This window comes from Gigantopelta aegis, chromosome 4 (assembly GCF_016097555.1).
Source record: "Gigantopelta aegis isolate Gae_Host chromosome 4, Gae_host_genome, whole genome shotgun sequence".
NCBI lineage: Eukaryota > Metazoa > Mollusca > Gastropoda > Neomphalida > Peltospiridae > Gigantopelta > Gigantopelta aegis.
Genome location: NC_054702.1, coordinates 38,865,710 through 38,886,317, shown reverse-complemented (window position 1 = coordinate 38,886,317; position 20,608 = coordinate 38,865,710). Strand labels below are relative to the sequence as shown.

The following is a 20,608-nucleotide window of genomic DNA, read 5'->3' as shown; positions in this document are numbered from 1 at the left end:
TTTAACACATTATACAAATGTTTATTGAAGTATAAACGTTTTACAAAAATATAACATTTAATTCTAAATATATAATTCTTTAATATTCAACAGTTATGCTAACACATTATTTGATAGAAACATTTGTTAAACGATGAACATTTTATCACTTTATGAAGAGTGTTTTTCACAAAATCCTTTGAGTTTAACATACTATGCAAATTTTCGTGCACACTGGTTGTCCCAGAATGTATTTAACTCTATTTATATGATTGATATCAACCAGTAATATTTTAACCGTTTCAAACTTTAAGGTTGTTTTCTTCAAACGCATATAAGCGTACGAGACAGGGGGCAAACCCGGAGAAAAAATCTTCAAATTGGGCAAAAACAATAGAGAAATTCGGGCAAAATGAGTTAGCCTGAACACTTTTCACCATGTACTTTCATAATTCTACCCAAAATATTCGTTGTAACCCATATAAAAATGCGTTGCGATTCGTTCGCAACTCTATATAGCTGTTTGGCAGTAATGCTAATATGAATAAAGATTCGGGTACTTTTGTTTAATTCGGGCAAAAATCAGCCTGCCCTCACCCCGCCCCTACAACAAATGGGAGTCCGCACGCCTGTGCTCAAACGGACACCCCGTGGACATGGACACTAGATAGAGATTCATGGAATCAACCACTATTTTGCCAAATGCCCATTCGACTCTGTATTGTGCAGATGTACGGCCCTGATCATGTATTACGGTTTTGTTGTTTAGATTTGTAGGAACACTCTTCATGTGCGTTTAATATTCATATCTAACATTTCTAAGTAGGGGTTGCAGTTTTGAAAAAAAAGAGAGAAAGAAAAGAGGATAAATATAATATGCATGCCATCAAAAAAAGAGAGGAAGAATCTGTACAATAGGGCAACTTAGTGTCTTTAAAGAAAACTGTGATTTTAGTATACTGAAAAAAATAAAAAATAAAATAAAATAAAAAAAAAAAAAAATAAAAAACCCCAAACAACAATAACAAAACAAATAAACAAAGAAAAAAAAGCCACGAATATTAATTTATATTTTTAATGTTTTATATGAATCCTATAAGTTTTATATCTATTAAAATTATCACTGGCTTATGGACATTTTAAACCTATTTTTCAAAATTAATTATATGATTTTTTTATTCAGTATATTATAATGACGTACATGCATGCTTACACATGTATTTATTTTTTCGTCTTCACAAGGCACATGTATTACACGAGCTTGGCTTAGATAAAACACAAAACAAAAAACACTCAGATTCCATATCACTCTCTGTAGAAAGATCATAAGGATGGTCAAGAGGTTTTTAAAGCAGAAACAGAAAGATATTTTATTTTTTGAAAAGAAAAGATAAAACGTATTAACTGGCAGTAACTGTTTCTCCCATATTTCTTTCCAGCTAGCAACTACTCATTTAGCTTGTAAGATTCATTAATGTTAAGTTTTTTCTCTACGATATCTCAAAACTACAAACATGAACATGATATGTTTTCTTATGACAGCGCAAAGGAATGACTTTAGGGTTCTCAAGATTCCGAATAAAAACCTATTGGCATCATAGTAGCTTAAATGTGATGAAAAGATGAAGTTCAAAAATGCTTAGTTGGTAGTTACAACACATGTTAAGTTAATAAAATAATAAAATATAGTTAAAAATATAAGGTGGACCCGCTAAAGACAGGGGATGTTTGACCTTTAAGGCTACAAGTCATTACAAGCAGACGACTTCTATAAAAGGGATTTGATTCATGATCCGGAGGGAATACCCTATACAAATAATAATAATTAAAACAAACATAACAGTTCAGTTTGGTACATTGTCTGCACTAAAAACAACTAATATTAAATGCGATTTACACAGACAAAAATCGTTGGTTCAAGGAAAGGTCCGGAACTAATCACATGGGGAGAGGCATCGTAATTATTATTTTATATCTTACAAATTTGCCACATTGTTTTTATTTGCATACATATATATTGTTCAAATTAAATCTTATTTTGTGGATGATGGGTATATTTAAAAATGCATCTACATCCCCCTCCCCTCACCCACCATGTGATCAATTCAGGAATACCTTACAATTGTTGCTGTTTTACTCTGATCCAGCCCTGATTGAAGGAACTCTTTAGCACTGAAATCATTCGGAAGACCTCGGCCGATTACGGATTCTTCCGTTTAATTCACGGAATCGGCTGAAGAGTTTCGAATGGCACCGAAATGTTGATATGACAGTATGAGTTGACTGATAAATGTGTTCATGCACACTGAATGATTAATAAAGTAAAACAGTCTAAACACCGATGACGTTGGCCACGAAGACGATGAATCCGAGAAGGGGCAGGACGCCGTGAGCCTGTATGGTCCCCACACCACCCGTTGTTTTGCGGACCATGCAGTATGTGGCGTTACCGGTATCCGCGGCATCGTACAGAAAGCCTGACTGTACACCAGTCCAAAATCTTGAGACGTTTTTCACAACAGTTGCCCTGTGAATAAAACAACCAAGAATGTAGTCTGTGTTTTTAAAGGTACAAACCCTAGTTTTTAAACACTAAGGCATTTTTCTCACCTAGACGCTAGTTTCAGCCCGTAAAAATGGACACTAAGTTCGGTTAATTTACAAACCTGTAACAAATTTGGATACAACAAAGAGAAACAAGAGTCTGTGATGTTGAAATACCCTTAAAATAGACTAAAACGTGACTCCACAGCCCTTTCTTCTCAGACGCACGTGCGTTTTTAAAAATATGAAACATGCATTTTGTGGTATTAGAAACACCAGGATGACCAGAACCACCAGAAATGGAGAATCTAAACATTACAGTCTAAGTAAATATGATTTCAGATATCAAAAAACGGCTCTAAAACATTCCTTAGTGTTTAAAAACTAGGGTATGTCCCTTTAAATGAAATGAACACTAAGTTATAAACTGACTACATAATAATAATAATGAATAAAGTTTGTTTTGTTTAGCGACACCACTAGAGCAAATTGATGTATTAATCGTCGGCTATTACATGTCAAACATTTGGTAATTTTGACATACAGTCTTAGAGAGGAAACCTGTTACATGTTTGCATTAGTAGCAAGGGATATTTTATATGCACAATCTCACTGACAGGATGGTACATACCACGGCCTTTTGATATACGAGACCGGCCTCGGTGGGTAGGTGTAAGACCACTACACCCTCGCTTCTCTCACTAACGACTAACAACTAACAACTAACCCACTGTCCTGGACAGATAGCCCAGATAGCTGATGTGTGTGCCAAGGACAGCGTGCTTGCACCTTAACTGGATGTAAGCACGAAAGTTGAAATGAATGATATACGAGTCGTGGTGCACTGGCAGGAACGAGAAAGACACCCACTGACGGGGATCGATCCTAGACCGACCGCGCATCAAGCGAGCGCAACCAACCAACATTTAGTCTGTTGTTTTATTTTTTCAAATAAAATGGATAATGGATATTAAGTAATAAATAAATTAACTACAGTTATATAGTAATGTATAATGCTGACACCAAAATAAGATCATTGCAGATGTGGGGGCTCAATGACCCCCCACAAAAACATCCCCACCCAATTTTGTCCACCAGAGTAGTAAAATGGTAAAAATAGTATATTAAATGGTAAAAAAAAAAAAAAACCCACTTAATTACATGGTAAAAATAGTGTATTAAATCCCACAATACTCTTAAACTATCAATTGTAAGGAACACAGGTCTAAACATTAAGAAATTTTGTTAAACATTTCATGTCAATTTTTTTTTTTTTCAAGATTATTAAATAATCTGATTCTCTTTTCCGTCTCTTATTTATTTTTTGATTATCTTTCCAAAATGCTCCAAATTATATAAAAAAAATTTAACTGGGCAGTCAATTCGTTTTTAATTTTGGCCTGTTAAACATTTTATCCAAGCTTTTTCCCCCCAATAAATGTCCTTTTAAATTGTCTGAAAGTGGTCGTTATTCTCTCCCCTCCCCTCTTCTCGTTTTGGGTACACACTCTGTCTATGTCAGAATTTGTACCCACAGCGAGTGTGTTTGAACCTTAATTTGATGTAAACACGTTAAACTAATTCATACCTACCTGCTTACAAATGTCTAGCATTGTAATTGCAATACTCTAAATCGAAAAACAAAACAATCCCTGCCACATTGACTTCTTCATTAAAGTAGCTGACATTCAACTCCCAAGGTAAGCAAATGCTTTTTGTTTGACGTAAAATGCATTTTTAACTACTACAACATCGTAATCAAGAGGAATTCGGAATAATTCTGAATAAATGTTTAACGACACCCCAGCACGAAAAGGACATCGGCTATTGGGTGTCAAACTATGGTAATGCAAACAAATAAGGTGATGCTCAACATCAATATAAAAATTAAAGATTTAAATAAAAACAGTGTAAAGAACTGTGCAAAAATACAAATATCACAGACAGATACTGACTTTTACTCAAAATTTCAATTTGTGCTGTATTGGCCATTCTCAAAGAGAATGTTACACCCCTGCACCACGGTAAGGTTACAGCACGCGCAGGTGCGGAATCAAGAGGAACACATTCGATTGCAAAAACTGATGAACCATATAGTAGGGTCTCTACGAGTACTCAAGTACTCGGGCACGGGTCGAGTGCAGCAAGACTCGAGTCCGTTCACAGGACTAGAGTACCCGTATAAGGTGGAATACAATGATCAACTAAAATACAGTGGACAATGTAGGACAATAATTTCAGCAGTAGATAATCAACAATATAAGTTACACAATCATTATATGATCATGCGCTAGTTTCTCTTTTTAAACTGACCGTCCGTCCGTCCGTCAAACTTCTAATTGCAATACAATGACATGATTCGGCATCCATGTTCAGCGATGTATAATGCTATTTTACTTTATTCCTTAATCTCATCATCATCTAGTGTAAGTGTCAGGTACTCGGGTCTGGGTCGAGTTTGACCCTCGAATACTCGAGTCCAATATGGAGACGCTACTTTAATAGTCCTTCCCACAGGGAACGCCGTTTTCTTACAATGGAATTTATTACAGTCTGTTATTTCTGAGGCTATTAGTTTCTAAATTACACACACACACAAATAGTGTTATTTACAAAACACTTTTAGTTTTCTTCTTATGTCAAATCAAACTAAACATATTTACGAAAAAACAATGTTCATTGAGGTCAGGTCAGGTCAGAGTGTTTAACGTGCACATTCAGAACAAGCTGTTGTAGCACACGCCTGTCTTGGGCACAGATACCAGCCTCGGCCGGCTCCTCCGTCCAGGACAGGAAATGGGTGGGATGGGTTGGAGGGGGGGGACCATCAGTCCGACCGGGGCCGGTAACAGGCGGAAGGATGTTCATTGAGGTTGGGAAGGACTGTTTATAATCAAGAAGCTGTAAGTAGTGCGTAATTTAATGGTAAAACAAAAAGAAGCTGTTAATATCCGAACAAACAAATAAACAAACAAACAAAACAACAATAGCAAAACAAAGATAAAGCAGAAATAACAAACAAAGCATTAGTTTGTTCACTCACTGGAAATACACGTGGCCCACAGTTGTAGCTGGCGCGGTCCAAGTGAATGTCTGGCTTGTCTGGTGAACGGACACTTTCTGGCTGACTGCACTCTGATTTAGAAACACAGAATAATTACAATCAGGAATCTCGCCCAACCATTCTATAACATCATTTACCATCGTTAAAGACAAATACAGACCCTAGTTTCAACCCGTTAAAGGTAGAGTAAACTCAAACAAGAGATTTATGTCTTGGAAAGATGCATACCCGGACCACCAACACATACTGACACTTTAACAAGTGAAAAACGCGTAATTTTAGAGTTAATAAAAAAAAGAAGATTATTCCTGCTAACTGGGGGCAGCCATTTTGTTTCGTTTTTGTGACGTCCGGTGGTATAGCTTGGGGCGAAGCGACGTCAGCTCCGTCCATCTGCTCTATGCACAATGTAAACAAACGCTCTAATTTACGACAAGGCGCTTCGCTTCCATCAACCTGACTTGTAAAACAACATAAATGACTTGATAGTATAATAAACTATTTAACTAAATATATTTCAATTTGCATCAATAGAACGAAATGGAGTTATAGTATTTTCTTTTTTTTTAAATCCAAAGAAAAAAATGCATATTATTAGGCCTATTGGTATGCTACGTTCGAGCAAAAACGATCACTCACGATACCCAAGTGATCATTTTCTTTTCTTTGGGACTACGTAAGTGGTCAGTTTTGTGATTTTAGATGGGAAAGTCTACTTAATCAAGGGTTTTACAGAATTACTTACAGTAATAAAGCAGGACGGCTGATCGATTACGATTAGAGGGGTGTCCGTGCGGTTAACACACACTACTCTGTGATCTTAATAAAAGAGGCACGCATTTATAGTGTCTATAGACACAGTGTCTGGGGACCGTCTAAATATGCACCTGCCAATCAGGAACCACAGGTACAGGCCACGGAAAGAAAATACCAATTAACTAAGAAAACACTCCGAGTATTATTAATGTGGGTTAATTTATGTACAAACCATAATACAGTTATTTCAACACTTTGACAATGGTGGTTTATTTTGTATTAATAATATATGATTGTTGCTGGCTTACTGGGATGACTATTATTACAGAATATTGCGATGCATCCGCAAAAAGCAGGTATGTTTTGTTTCTTTAGTTCGAAGACTAATTCCTGACGTGACACGTTAGGTATTACGTATCCACCAGTTCGCCAGAGGGCGTATTCACTGGGATGATACAAAATGGCTGCGCCCGTTATATATAATAGCCGTCACATTTAACCGTTTTATTAATTAACTATACGATTATACTTGTTGATATTAAGCAATAATGTGCATTATATATCGTTGAATATGCATACCAGGTCAAATGCCTTGATTGTCCCTTCCTAAAGTTTGTTTAATAATCTACATACCTTAAACATATCACTGGATACAGTTACAATAGAGTGAAACAAAAGTCTGTCACAGGCACGGAGTGGCGGGGGGGAGGGGGCTGGGGGAGGGCTCTAGCCCCCCAATAATTCTGAATCGTTAAAAAATATTATTGATAGTAAATCACCCAAACTCCCTAGAAACTCGGGCGCTTTGCGCTCTCGATCTCTGTCAGCCCCCCCCCCCCCCCCCCCCGAATGTGCCTGTCCGTGACATTAATACGGGGGAAATACCCTTACGAAGTAGACTGGAGCTAGTTTTCATAACCGTTACTTCTCAGAAGTACGTGCATTTTAAACAATATGAAAAATGCACTTCGTGGTATTAAAAACACCAGGATGACCAAAATCATTTAAGATGTACGAAAATAAATAATTTAAGCAATGAAATATAATTAATGCCATTCTCCAATTATCAAAAACGGCTCTAATAGTGAAAGTATGCCTTAGTGTTTTAAACTAGGATCTGTCACTTTAATGAAATTAATGCAGGTGTTGGCTTCAAACAACATACAAATGTGTCACCATTTTGTTTTGTTTTGTTTTTAGCGTTTTGTTTTTCCTTCTGTTTTTTTTTTTTTTAATAATAATTTTGAATTAGATAGTTTGAGTGGAGTTCAAGGTGGACCCTTCAACTTTAGGTCTGATTTCTAATGAAAGGACAACTTTAAATAGACCACAATAATTATTGGGCAATATGGCTGTTTTTGTAATATTAGTATGGAGTTATCTCCCTTACACTATGGATTGGCTATTGTCGATGACTTATTTTATTTTAAACACCCCCAAAAAAACCACAACACGTTTGTAGCCTGTACAAGAAGAAAAAAAGGTTGTTTCATTTAACGACACCACTAGAGCACATTGATTTTTTAATCATCGGCTATTGGATGTCAAACATTTGGTAATTTTGACAGCCATGTATAGTCTTAGAGAGAAAACCCGCTACATTTTTTCATTAGTAGCAAGGGATCTTTTATATGCACCATCCCACAGACAGAATAGCACATACCACAGCCTTTGATGGTGCACTGGCTGGAACGAGAAATAGCCTAATGGGCCCACCGATGGAAATCGATCCCAAACCGACCGCGCATCAAGCGAGCGCTGTTACCACTGGGCTACGTCCACAAGTACAAGCTTCATCGACAGCATTGTTACGGCATCCAGTCGAAGACTAGCGAGTACTGGCTTCGAATCCCACCGCCGGCTCCGCAGGGCCGTACAAAGTGGGCTAGCAAGGGTTGGGAAGGGTGCGCTCCCAGGAATATAAAACTGTCGCGTCGCATGCGTGCGGTTAGTATGCGGCAAATTGAATTCAATGATTTCTAAAATAATCGCTCGCATCGCTCTCATCACTCGCATCGCTCGCGCCCGGTTAAGCTGTATCCTAACCTGAAGCGTGCGACGCGATATTTATATCCCAACCAGACCAGAGCCGTAGAAACTTAAAGAAAATTATCTTCTTAACCGTTTAAGGAGTTTTAGATTATTAACTACTCAGTTGCCCCCCCCCCCCAACAAAAAATTCTAGCTACGGCCCTGCAGACGCGACCATAACGATAGTCTCCAATTTTGAAAGTATCTTCGACCGTTGAAATCGCCAAGTAAAACTTTTCTAATTGGTTAAAATATTTTTGTCACTCTTGTCGAGCAAGAAAAAAAAATAGAAACTATTCCAATCGGTATTGTGTCGCGCGCTCGACCAAATTAATATATCGCGCAGTACGCATGCGCTTAGGATGCAGGAATTGAAATCAATGGCTTCTAAAAAAAAAAACCCCACAACATCGCTCGCAACGCTCGCGTCGCCAGCGTCCGGTTAGGATACAGCTTTAAGATACAACAACATTTTTTCCATTAGTAGCATGGGATCTTTTATAGGCACCATCCCACAAACATGATAGCACATACCACAGCCTTTGATATATATATACCAGTCGTTGTGAACTGGCTGGACACTGAGAGAGAGAGTCACAAACATGCACGCACGCACGCGCACGCACGCACGCGCACGCACGCACACACACCACTTCCCATACAATAAAAAAAGAAAGAATGAATAAAAGAAATATGGGAAATCAGCTTATGAAAAATATATATATCAACTATAACTGGAGGTTGGTCTGCGTGTTACGATAATAACTTGTCGTTTAGAAAATACTCACCTTGGAAACACTTCCGCAATCCAGCGTCTTCAGATACGTATTATTGGCCTCAAAGCTAAACGTTCCAACTGGTTGCATCTTCTGGTGTGACATGCAGTTGGCTCGTCTTGCCTGCACAAACAAACCCTCGTAATAAATGGTCGTGTCGCTTGGGTTAGCTGTTTCTACGGTTACTGGAATAAAAAGCGGTTACCATATTAATAAATTTTAGAATATTTTTTTTTTTTTAAGCAAGATGAAATGAAAATTTTGTTGTTCAGTATTGCCAGGAAGAGCATTATTATAAAATAACAACACAGAAGATGAGAGAGAGCGAGAGAGAGAGAGAGAGAGAGAGAGAGAGAGAGAGAGAGAGAGAGAGAGAGAGAGAGAGAGAGAGAGAGAGAGAGAGAGAGAGAGAGAGAGAGAGAGGGGCGAGAGACAGAGAGCGAGAGAGAGAGAGAGAGAGAGAGAGAGAGAGAGAGAGAGAGAGAGAGGGGGGGGGGAGGAGGAGATCTTACTGCAGACACTTGAAAGATCTGACATAAGCCCATGCTATTTTATGTCCACAAGGGTCCTCTGTGCACTTAGCCATAGGCAGAACAGCATATACCACGGCCTTTGATATAACAGACAAGTAACACTGGCTGGGAGAGGGAAAAGCCCAAATCTACTGAAAAAATAGTGAGGGGTTTTGATCCTATACGACCCTATAGGATGTACACCAACAAATCAAATCCCATAGACGACAATAGTAACATATCTGGTATATCGACATATACATGACAGATATAAATACTACCACCACTCAGAAACAATTGGGGTTTAAGCTGCTCGTTTCAAACATAACGGGAAGTAGTGCAGGGCGCACGTTAAGCCAATACTTTGCTTAATGTACAAGGCGAGTTGCTTCCCTCTATTTAGAAAATATAAAATGGTGGGCACATTCTTTATGTTGTCGTTGGAAAATTTATTTTGTTAATAATGATGCGAGTACTTCAATCGAGACTTAGAGAGTACGGTAGATTAGACATTTTTGGTTTGTGTGTCCATTTGTTGCACTATTTCGATTGAGAAGCGATTGAAACACGGTGCCACAAGTTTTGAATACCAGCTACATATATGGTATGTAACAATATTCGGACGTAGAAAGAACCACACTGTCTACGTCCCTTCAGACTAAACGAGAAGCGTCTATGACTGTTCTAGGTTTTGGCACAAATTGTGTCATGCTATTTTTAGTAGGACACCGCACGTTTCCGGAACAATGGTAGTTGGTACATTGACATTAGTTCACATTAAATTACAGCAATTTAGTGGCCGGATGAACCAACATTTTATCACAACAGACACTGTCACATTTATCACCAATGGCAGGACTGATTGCCTCAGCTGTGGGATGAAAGGTTGGGTGCACCTCGAACTTTCACCCACTCAGATACTATAGGGTGCACCTCGAACTTTGACCCACTCAGATACTATAGGGTCCACCTGAAATTTGACCCACTCAGATACTATTGGGTGCACCTCGAACTTTGACCTACTCAGATACTATTGGGTGCACCTCGAACTTTGACCCACTCAGATACTATAGGGTCCACCTCGAACTTTGACACACTCAGATACTATAGGGCGCACCTCGAACTTTGACCTACTCAGATACTATGGGATGCACCTCGAACTTTGACCCACTCAGATACTATAGGGTACACCTCGAACTTTGACACACTCAGATACTATAGGGTGCACCTCGAACTTTGACCCACTCAGATACTATAGGGTCCACCTCGATCTCTGACCTACTCAGATACTATAGGGTGCACCTCGAATTTTGACCCACTCAGATACTATAGGGTCCACCTGAAATTTGACCCACTCAGACACTATTGGGTGCACCTCGAACTTTGACCTACTCAGATACTATTGGGTGCACCTCGAACTTTGACCTACTCAGATACTATAGGGTGCACCTCGAACTTTGACCCACTCGGATACTATAGGGTGCACCTCGAACTTTGACCCACTCAGATACTATAGGGTGCACCTCGAACTTTGACCCACTCAGATACTATAGGGTCCACCTGAAATTTGACCCACTCAGATACTATTGGGTGCACCTCGAACTTTGACCTACTCAGATACTATTGGGTGCACCTCGAACTTTGACCCACTCAGATACTATAGGGTCCACCTCGAACTTTGACACACTCAGATACTATAGGGCGCACCTCAGACCTACTATACTATGGGTGCACCTCGAACTTTGACCCACTCACTATAGGGTACAACTTTGACACACTCAGATACTATAGGGTGCACCTCGAATCAGATACTATAGGGTCCACCTCGATCTCTGACCTACTCAGATACTATAGGGTGCACCTCGAATTTTGACCCACTCAGATACTATAGGGTCCACCTGAAATTTGACCCACTCAGACACTATTGGGTGCACCTCGAACTTTGACCTACTCAGATACTATTGGGTGCACCTCGAACTTTGACCTACTCAGATACTATAGGGTGCACCTCGAACTTTGACCCACTCGGATACTATAGGGTGCACCTCGAACTTTGACCCACTCAGATACTATAGGGTGCACCTCGAATTTTGACCCACTCAGATACTATTTGGTATATGGCTACCTATAGTACCACATTACAGGCAAGCGTTAGGTTCCGCATCTCGCCCGATGGTAACCCACACTTGTGCGATGGGGTATAGGGTGTATATTACCAAATCAAATACCATTGACGACAATGGTAACATATGTGACTAAAGAAAGAAAGAAAGAAATGGTTTATTTAACGACGTACTCAACACATTTTTATTCACGGTTATATGGCGTCAGACATATGGTTAAGGACCACACATATTTTGAGAGGAAACCCGCTGTCGCCACTACATGGGCTACTCTTTCCGATTAGCAGCAAGGGATCTTTTATTTGTGCTTCCCACAGGCAGGATAGCACAAACCATGACCCACTCGGATACTATAGGGTGCACCTCGAACTTTGACCTACTCAGATACCATGGGGTGCACCTCGAACTTTGACCCACTCAGATACTATAGGGTGCACCTCGAACTTTGACCTACTCAGATACTATTGGGTGCACCTCGAACTTTGACACACTCAGATACTATTGGGTGCACCTCGAACTTTGACCTACTCAGATACTATAGGGTGCACCTCGAACTTTGACCTACTCAGATACTATTGGGTGCACCTCGAACTTTGACCTACTCAGATACTATAGGGTCCACCTCGATCTCTGACCTACTCAGATATTATAGGGTGCACCTCGAACTTTGACCTACTCAGATACTATGGGGTGCACCTCGAACTTTGACCCACTCAGATACTATAGGGTCCAGATACTACTCAGATACTATAGGGTGCACCTCGAACTTTGACCTACTCAGATACTATAGGGTCCACCTCGAACTCTGACCTACTCAGATACTATAGGGTGCACCTCGAACTTTGACCCACTCAAATACTATAGGGTGAACCTCGAACTTTGACCCATTCAGATACTATAGGGTGCACCTCGAACTTTGACCTACTCAGATACTATCGGGTGCTCCTCGAACTCAGACCTACTCAGATTCTATAGGGTGCACCTCGAACTTTGACCCACTCAGATACTATAGGGTCCACCTCGATCTCTGACCTACTCAGATACTATAGGGTGCACCTCGAACTTTGACCTACTCAGATACTATGGGGTGCACCTCGAACTTTGACCCACTCAGATACTATAGGGTCCACCTGAAATCTGACCCACTCGGATACTATAGGGTGCACCTCGAACTTTGACCCACTCAAATACTATAGGGTGAACCTCGAACTTTGACCCATTCAGATACTATAGGGTGCACCTCGAACTTTGACCTACTCAGATACTATCGGGTGCTCCTCGAACTCAGACCTACTCAGATTCTATAGGGTGCACCTCGAACTTTGACCCACTCAGATACTATTTGGTATATGGCTACTTATAGTACCACATTACAGGCAAGCGTTAGGTTCCGCATCTCGCCCGATGGTACCCCACACTTGTGCGATGGGGTATAGGGTGTATATTACCAAATCAAATACCATTGACGACAACGGTAACATATGTGACTAAAGAAAGAAAGAAAGAAATGGTTTATTTAACGACGCACTCAATACATTTTTATTCACGGTTATATGGCGTCAGACATATGGTTAAGGACCACACACATTTTGAGAGGAAACCCGCTGTCGCCACTACATGGGCTACTCTTTCCGATTAGCAGCAAGGGATCTTTTATTTGCGCTTCCCACAGGCAGGATAGCACAAACCATGGACTTTGTTGAACCAGTTATGGATCACTGGTCGGTGCAAGTGGTTTACACCTACCCATTGAGCCTTGCGGAGCACTCTCTCAGGGTTTGGAGTCGGTATCTGGATTAAAAATCCAATGCCTCGACTGGGATCCGAACCCAGTACCCAACAGCCTGTAGACCGATGGCCTAACCACGACGCCACCGAGGCCGGTCCATATGTGACTAAAACTCCTACCTGCAGTGTATAATTGTTTTTCTGAGTCACTTTAAGGGTGAGGGGTGGTAGTATTTATATCTGTGGTGTTTATATCAAACACTATGGATATAAATACTACCACCCCTCACCCTTAATATGACTGAGAAAAAATTGAGGTCAGAGATAACGGGTAGCGTCTACGACTACCCTAGTTCCGCACAAAATTTGAGTGTTCTTATTTTGCAGGTACCCTATACAAATTTCAAGGAAAAGGCTACTTGACATAGTGGTACCAGATGAAATAAAATTACATACATTTTTTTTTTTACAACCAACACTAACATTTATCACCAATCACAGGAATTGTGGTGTTAACTTCTCTATCAACACTTTGACCCAGCTGGAAGTTATTTGGTTTAGTGCTACCTATAGGACTGGGTTTGTTTAATGCGTTGATGCATTGCTTACGTTTTCACATTTGAATTAAAATATCGCCTATTTATTGTAACACGTGTAATGAATAATACCTGTTATTTGTTCGCCCGCTGTGTAAGATGTTGTATCCGATCCTCCTGAATTTTTCATTTTTATCGTCACTGTCGGAGTGGACGTCTGGGCGTTGACTTCGTGACCCACGGGGAACATGTGTGAGCAGCAGGAAAGTGGGGGGCCTTCTGGGTAGGCGCTCACAGAGGCCAACCCGACCACAACCGTAATAGCGAATATCTGAAAACAAAGTTAAATTAAAATAAAAATTTGATTAGGATCAAACCACCTCAGTGGATCCATTCGGCTGATTGGATTTTTTTTTCTCGTTCCAGCCGGTGCACCACAACTGGACAAAGGCCGTGGTATGTCCTTTCCTGCCTGTGGGAAAGTACATATAAAAGATCCCTTGCTGTATTAGAACAAATGTAGCTGGTTTCCTCTGGTGACTACGAGTCAGAATTATCAAATGTTTGACATCCAATAGCCGATGATTAATTAATCAATGTGCTCCAGTGGTGTCGTTAAACAAAACAAACTTTAACTTTGTTTTGCTTAGCGACACCACTAGAGCACATTGTCTTATTAATCCTCGACTATTAGAAAATATTTTCAAAGTTAGTTTGTTTTGTTTAACGATACCACTAGAGCATATTGAGTTGTTAATAATCGGCTATTGGATGTCAAACATATGGTAATTCTGACATATAGTCTGAGAGGAAACCAGCTAAATGTTTCCATTAGCAGCAAGGAATACTTTATATACATCGTCCCACAGATAGGATAGCACATACCACGGTTTTGTTATGTTTAACGACATCACTAGAGCACAATGATTTATTAATCGTCGGCTATTGGATGTCAATCATTTGATCATTCTGACATATAGTCTTAGAGGAAACCCGATACATGTTTCCATCACCATACTTTCCACACATAGAGAACAGCACAGCACAGCACATACCACGGGCTTTGACATACTAGTCGTGGGGCACTAGCCGGGATGGGAGGAGAGACAATCCGATAATGAGTACACCGAAGGGGTGGAATCCTGCGATCAAAGCACCTCAGGCGAGCGCTCTATCGACTGAGTTAGACCCCCCCCCCCCATAAAAATGAAGGAATGAAGGAATGAAGGAATGAAGCAATGAAAGGAAGGAAAGGAATGAAATGGAAAGTTGAGAAAACTTTAATCCAACTTTAAAGTTGCACACCACCATTAATTACTCCATGCAATTCCATACGATTTCTGTTAGAATATATTCTGTGAAAACACCGAGAGATATACTGGACTGTTAGGGAGTACCCATCCTTGACAACTACCTTGAACAAAAAATCAATATAGGTTGATCACAAAACTGTTCAGTTAACAACCCTTACGCTAGAGCACCTCCTCATTTTGCTGTTATACAGGTGGCAGTGTACCACGTGCACCGGTTATTACCAGTTAGCACTGTATCCATCTCTATTATTTTCTCTCTTTCACTTCATTATATATCTCCCTTTTCAACGCTCTTCCTCTTCCTCTCTCTCTGTCTATCTGTGTGTGTGTGTCTCTCTCTCCCTCTCTCTCTCCCTACCCCCTCTCTCTCTCTCGCTCCTCTCTCTCTCACTCTTTTTTTCTCTCCTTCTACCTCCCCCTCTCTCTGTCTCTCCGTCTCTCTCTCTCTCTTCCCTTGCTGCCTGTCGTAAAAAGAGTAGCCTATGTGGCGGCAGCGGGTTTCCTCTAAAAAACAGTGTCAGAATGACCATATGTTTGACGTCCAATAGCCGATGATGAGATAAAAAATCAATGTGCTCTAGTGGCGTCGTTAAATAAAACAAACTTTACTTTACTCTCTCTCTTTACCGGCCTCGGTGGCGTCGTGGCAGGCCATCGGTCTACAGGCTGGTAGGTACTGGGTTCGGATCCCAGTCGAGGCATGGGATTTTTAATCCAGATACCGACTCCAAACCATGAGTGAGTGCTCCGCAAGGCTCAATGGGTAGGTTCACAAAGACCATGGTTTGTGCTATCCTGCCTGTGGGAAGCGCAAATAAAAGATCCCTTGCTGCCAATCGGAAGAGTAGCCCATGTAGTGGCGACAGCGGGTTTCCTCTCAAAATCTGTGTGGTCCTTAACCATATGTCTGACGCCATATAACCGTAAATAAAATGTGTTGAGTGCGTCGTTAAATAAAACACTTCTTTCTTACTCTCTCTCTCTCTGTGTTTCTCTGTCTCTCACTCATTCACTCTCTGGCTCTCTCACTCTATGTCTGTCTCTGTGTGTGTAGGTCTCTGTACTCGCCCACTCATTCACTCTCTGACTCTCTCACTCTGTCTGTATCTGTGTGTGTAGGTCTCTGTACTCGCCCACTCATTCACTCTCTGACCCTCTCACTCTATGTCTGTCTTTGTGTGTGTAGGTCTCTGTACTCGCCCACTCATTCTCTTTGTTTCTGTATATCTGTGTTTCTCTGTGGATCTCTGTCACTCACTTGTCTTTCTGTGTCTCACTCACTCTCTGTCTCTTTCCCTGTCTATCTTCTCTCTCTCTCTCTCTCTCTCTCTCTCTCTCTCTCTCTCTCTCTCTCTCTCTCTCTCTCTCTCTCTCTCTCTCTCTCTCTCTCTCTCTCTCTCTCTCACCCTCCCTCCCTCCTTCCCTTCCTATTTCTCTCTTGACTCAATATTGAAGTAACCATATGTTAAACAGCCGTATAGTTTTACATTGGTTGTCCTTAAATAAAATGTCCTTGTTTTTCTTTTCCCAGCTCATCATTAACATAATTTCAAATATGCATCCTGCCCACGGCACATACCTCGGCTTCCCGGACTGTCTCTATCGTAATTATCATAGATTCCTTTAATAAATAGAGACACCTACTGCCATCACCGTCAGAGACGCTACTGCTTTTACTACCGTTAAACAGCCCGGGGCCATATTTATATGTCTTTATGTACCCTGTTACCGACATTTGTGAAGTAATCGATTTAAATCATTTTATAAACAGACCAGATATTGTGAGAAACAATCCTGGCTGGGAGCTATTCCAGAAATTCCGTCACGTCAGCCACTTGTATGTGGACTGTGTAACAGTTTCTAAGATGGGTTTTAAAGGGGCTGTATCAAAATGACATAACGGCGTCTTCCCTAAAAAAAACCCTCATCCTTAATTTTGGTTTTAATATATAATATACTCAACTACAAGCCAATTAAAAACAAAAAAAAAAAAAAAAAAAAAAAAAAAAACCCAAAACCCCAAATATAGACAAATATTTTAAGTTACTAGCTGAAATTATGGTTGTTGTTTTTTAGTTTTTGTTTAGTTTTTTGTTGTTTTGGGAGGGGGTGATTATGAATGAATGAATGAATGAATGAATGAATGTTTAACGACACCCCAGCACGAAAAATACATCGGGTATTGGGTGTCAAACTATGGTAAATGGGGGTGATTATGGGTTTTCCTTATTGATGGGTTTTTTTCTTGTTGTTGTTTTTTTTTTTTTTTTTTTGTTCTTTACTGGAAAATCTATAGAATATGACCGACAACTTATGCGTGTGACATCACAGTTTTACGCTTATGTTTCGCAATATCTACCTTTAATTCTTTATGGCCAAATGAAAAAGAAAGAAAACGAAGGCGAATACTATGTAACGACGGGAAGTAACTCTGCATTAAAAAAAAATCGATTATGAAAGTCGTTAAAAAGTCTCTGTTAGTCCGAAACACTTTAACAATGGCAGCAACACTCGGGGCAGTCTTTTTAATTCACGTTCCAGTCCACCCTGGGTCATTCTGCGGCGAACATAAGGACCACCCGCTAGGTGGTCTTGACAAGTAGTTTGAAAAAAGAAGAAAAAAAGATTGGAAACAAATATTTGTAAAGAGACATTCCTGGCTTTTTAGCCATTGTGATGTGTTCAGAAGGCTATTTCAACGAATACGGTTACATATTAATTTCATTTTCTTGTTAAGAGTATCAACCTCTGCACGCCCAGTGTATATGACGTCAAACGTATTTGTAATAGCTAAAATTGGATTTTACCTACTAATAATGTTTTTCATTACTTACGAAATTGTTCAGTCTGAGATACCACAAACACAAGGGCGACCAGAAACATAAAAATAATAGATTCTTAACAACAACACTAGAGAAAATTAATTAATAAATCATCGGCTGTTGGATATTAAGCATTTGGTAATTCTGAAACGTATCTTCAGAGGAAACCGCTAATTTTGTTTCTCCATTAGCAGCAAGAATATTTTATATGCATTTTCCCCAAAGACAGGACAGTGCATACCATGGCATTTGATGTACCAGTCGTGAGGCACTTGTTTGAATGAGAAAGAGAATGGGTCCACCGTGGGGCTTCGATCCTTCGTCATCAGCACCTCAGGCGAGCTAGATCTTAGAGGATTATAGAGGCATTGATAGTCCAAACAAGATTTCTTTTTTATGAACCTGTACTTAATAATCCTTTAAAGGAGAAACATGTCACTATGGCAACCAAGACGTGATTGTCCCTTTAAAGAAAGACAACTGTCTCTGTACATTGCTAGCCGGTCGTTGTAAATGTCTCCGGGTTACTAATGGCGTTGGCAGGTCACGTACACAGACAATAAAACTTTCTTTTAATGTAGGTGAGCGCTGTTGGCAATGTTACGCACCAATGAAGAGATAAGTACAATCTGGATCACAACCCCAAGTTCAGCGGGCATAACGTTTCGTTAACGTTCGCGAACTATTTGATTAGCTCCCGACCTGGCCATTTGGTTTACCGTGAAGCGCACAAACCAGTCTATGTAGACGTTTTTCTGCTCGGTGTGGCTGAACGCAGCCCAGCTCCAAGTTCAGCCAGCAAACGTTTCGCGAACTATGTGACTGGTTCCCGATCTGGACCATTTGGTTTACCGTGAAACGCACAAACCAGTCTATGCGGACGTTTTTCTGCTCGGTCCGGCTAAACGGAAAACGCTTGGCAGTTCCTTTTTTTTTCGACTAACAGAGACTTTTTAACGATTGTAATTACATATCAAACATATTTTTTTCTGCATAAAATATTAGTGGCTGTATATTAAATGTGTTTCTGATCGTTCTAATATTTGTATTAGGTTAAATTTCATTTTATATCCTAAAAAATGTTTTTACGAAATTATTTGAATACAAAATCCAGTTTGGGCTTCTTACAAATATTCAGACGACCAGAAACACATTGAATATACAGACACTGATATTCTAAACAAGAAAATATATTAAATATGTAAGTTTAATCGTTGAAATATTTTATTAGTCGGAAACATCTTACAATGCAGCAAACTCAGGAATGTCCCTTTAAAACAATTTACGATTAGCGTTTTTGCAATTCAAATAGTTCATAATCATAATACTTTCTAGAAGGATATGTTTTTGCTTGGCACTAAACAAAGAGGTTTTAGTATATGATATATATTAGTATATTATTTGAATTTAGTAAGCTAGACGGACCACATACTTCAAATTCAATTTTATTTAGTTCAGCTAAATTTAAAACAATTTAGATTTAATTTTTATTTTTTTTAGATTTTGTTGCATATATTTGTTCAGGTAGATTTTTTTCCATTTCATTGTGTTATGTTTGTTTGATCTGTTGTAAACGAAAAAGTTTATATTATATAATATGTTTTTAGTTTAATAGTTTAGAATGACCACATGCAAAGATATGTGGGGGACTGTGTTATATATATCACGTGACCGTTATCATTTTGGTTCGGTTTGTTTTCTCGTGCACGGTTCGCGCAATCAACATCCGATTTGTTGTTGTTCATTTGTGAGATTTTTCTTCACAGTTCGTGAACATTTTCAGTAACAATAAAGTTCAGACAAGTAAGTGTCTCAATACAAAACGTTACAAACCCTTAAAACCAATAATTTTGTCCAGGAGAGGTGAAACGAACGCACCCCAAGTCTGTGAAATTTGTCGTGACGTAGGCATTGTTGTGCTTCGAGCGACATCTACCGGTGACATCAGAATACTAACTTTCAAAATTCTTTCAAGCAATTGGGACATGGGGATTCCCATGGTATTTATCGATATAAAACCTGCTTTTTCACTCCATTTGATAAAAACGTGATCTAAGTGTGTTACAGGTTTGTAGATTAACCAAATTATAATTTATTTTCGCTGGATGGAACTAGGGTGTGCGGCTTTAAGTACAGTATCACGCACCATATTGCACACTAGATTCCATGGTTGAACAACCGATTTCGTTTGTCAGGTATTAATAAAGCTCATTACAGCGCACTAACATGGGAATATAAAAAAACACACACAATACAAGATACAGGGGCCGTTCAACAATTGCCAAACACTCGAGTGGAGAGGCGGAGAAAGGTATGTGCGTTGAAAATATATGCTATAAAGCGTTATGGGGGGGGGGGGGGGGGGGGGGGGTGGAGACAAACGATCATCTGGTTATCCTTGCACGTTGAAAATACATGCTATAA

General features: G+C 39.8%; 1 protein-coding gene across 1 annotated transcript in view; it reads right to left on the bottom strand.

The window, feature by feature from the left end:
- The window catches only part of LOC121370523 (putative defense protein Hdd11), a 25,495-nt gene continuing 4,887 nt past the window's right edge, over positions 1–20,608 (bottom strand). Inside the window, exons 2-5 of the mRNA XM_041495805.1 lie at positions 14,182–14,380; positions 9,163–9,335; positions 5,567–5,658; positions 1–2,506 (exon numbers count right to left, since the gene is read on the bottom strand). Coding sequence (XP_041351739.1) covers positions 2,311–2,506; positions 5,567–5,658; positions 9,163–9,335; positions 14,182–14,380 — 660 coding nt within the window. The 3' untranslated portion in view covers positions 1–2,310. The remainder of the gene's footprint in view (positions 2,507–5,566; positions 5,659–9,162; positions 9,336–14,181; positions 14,381–20,608) is intronic.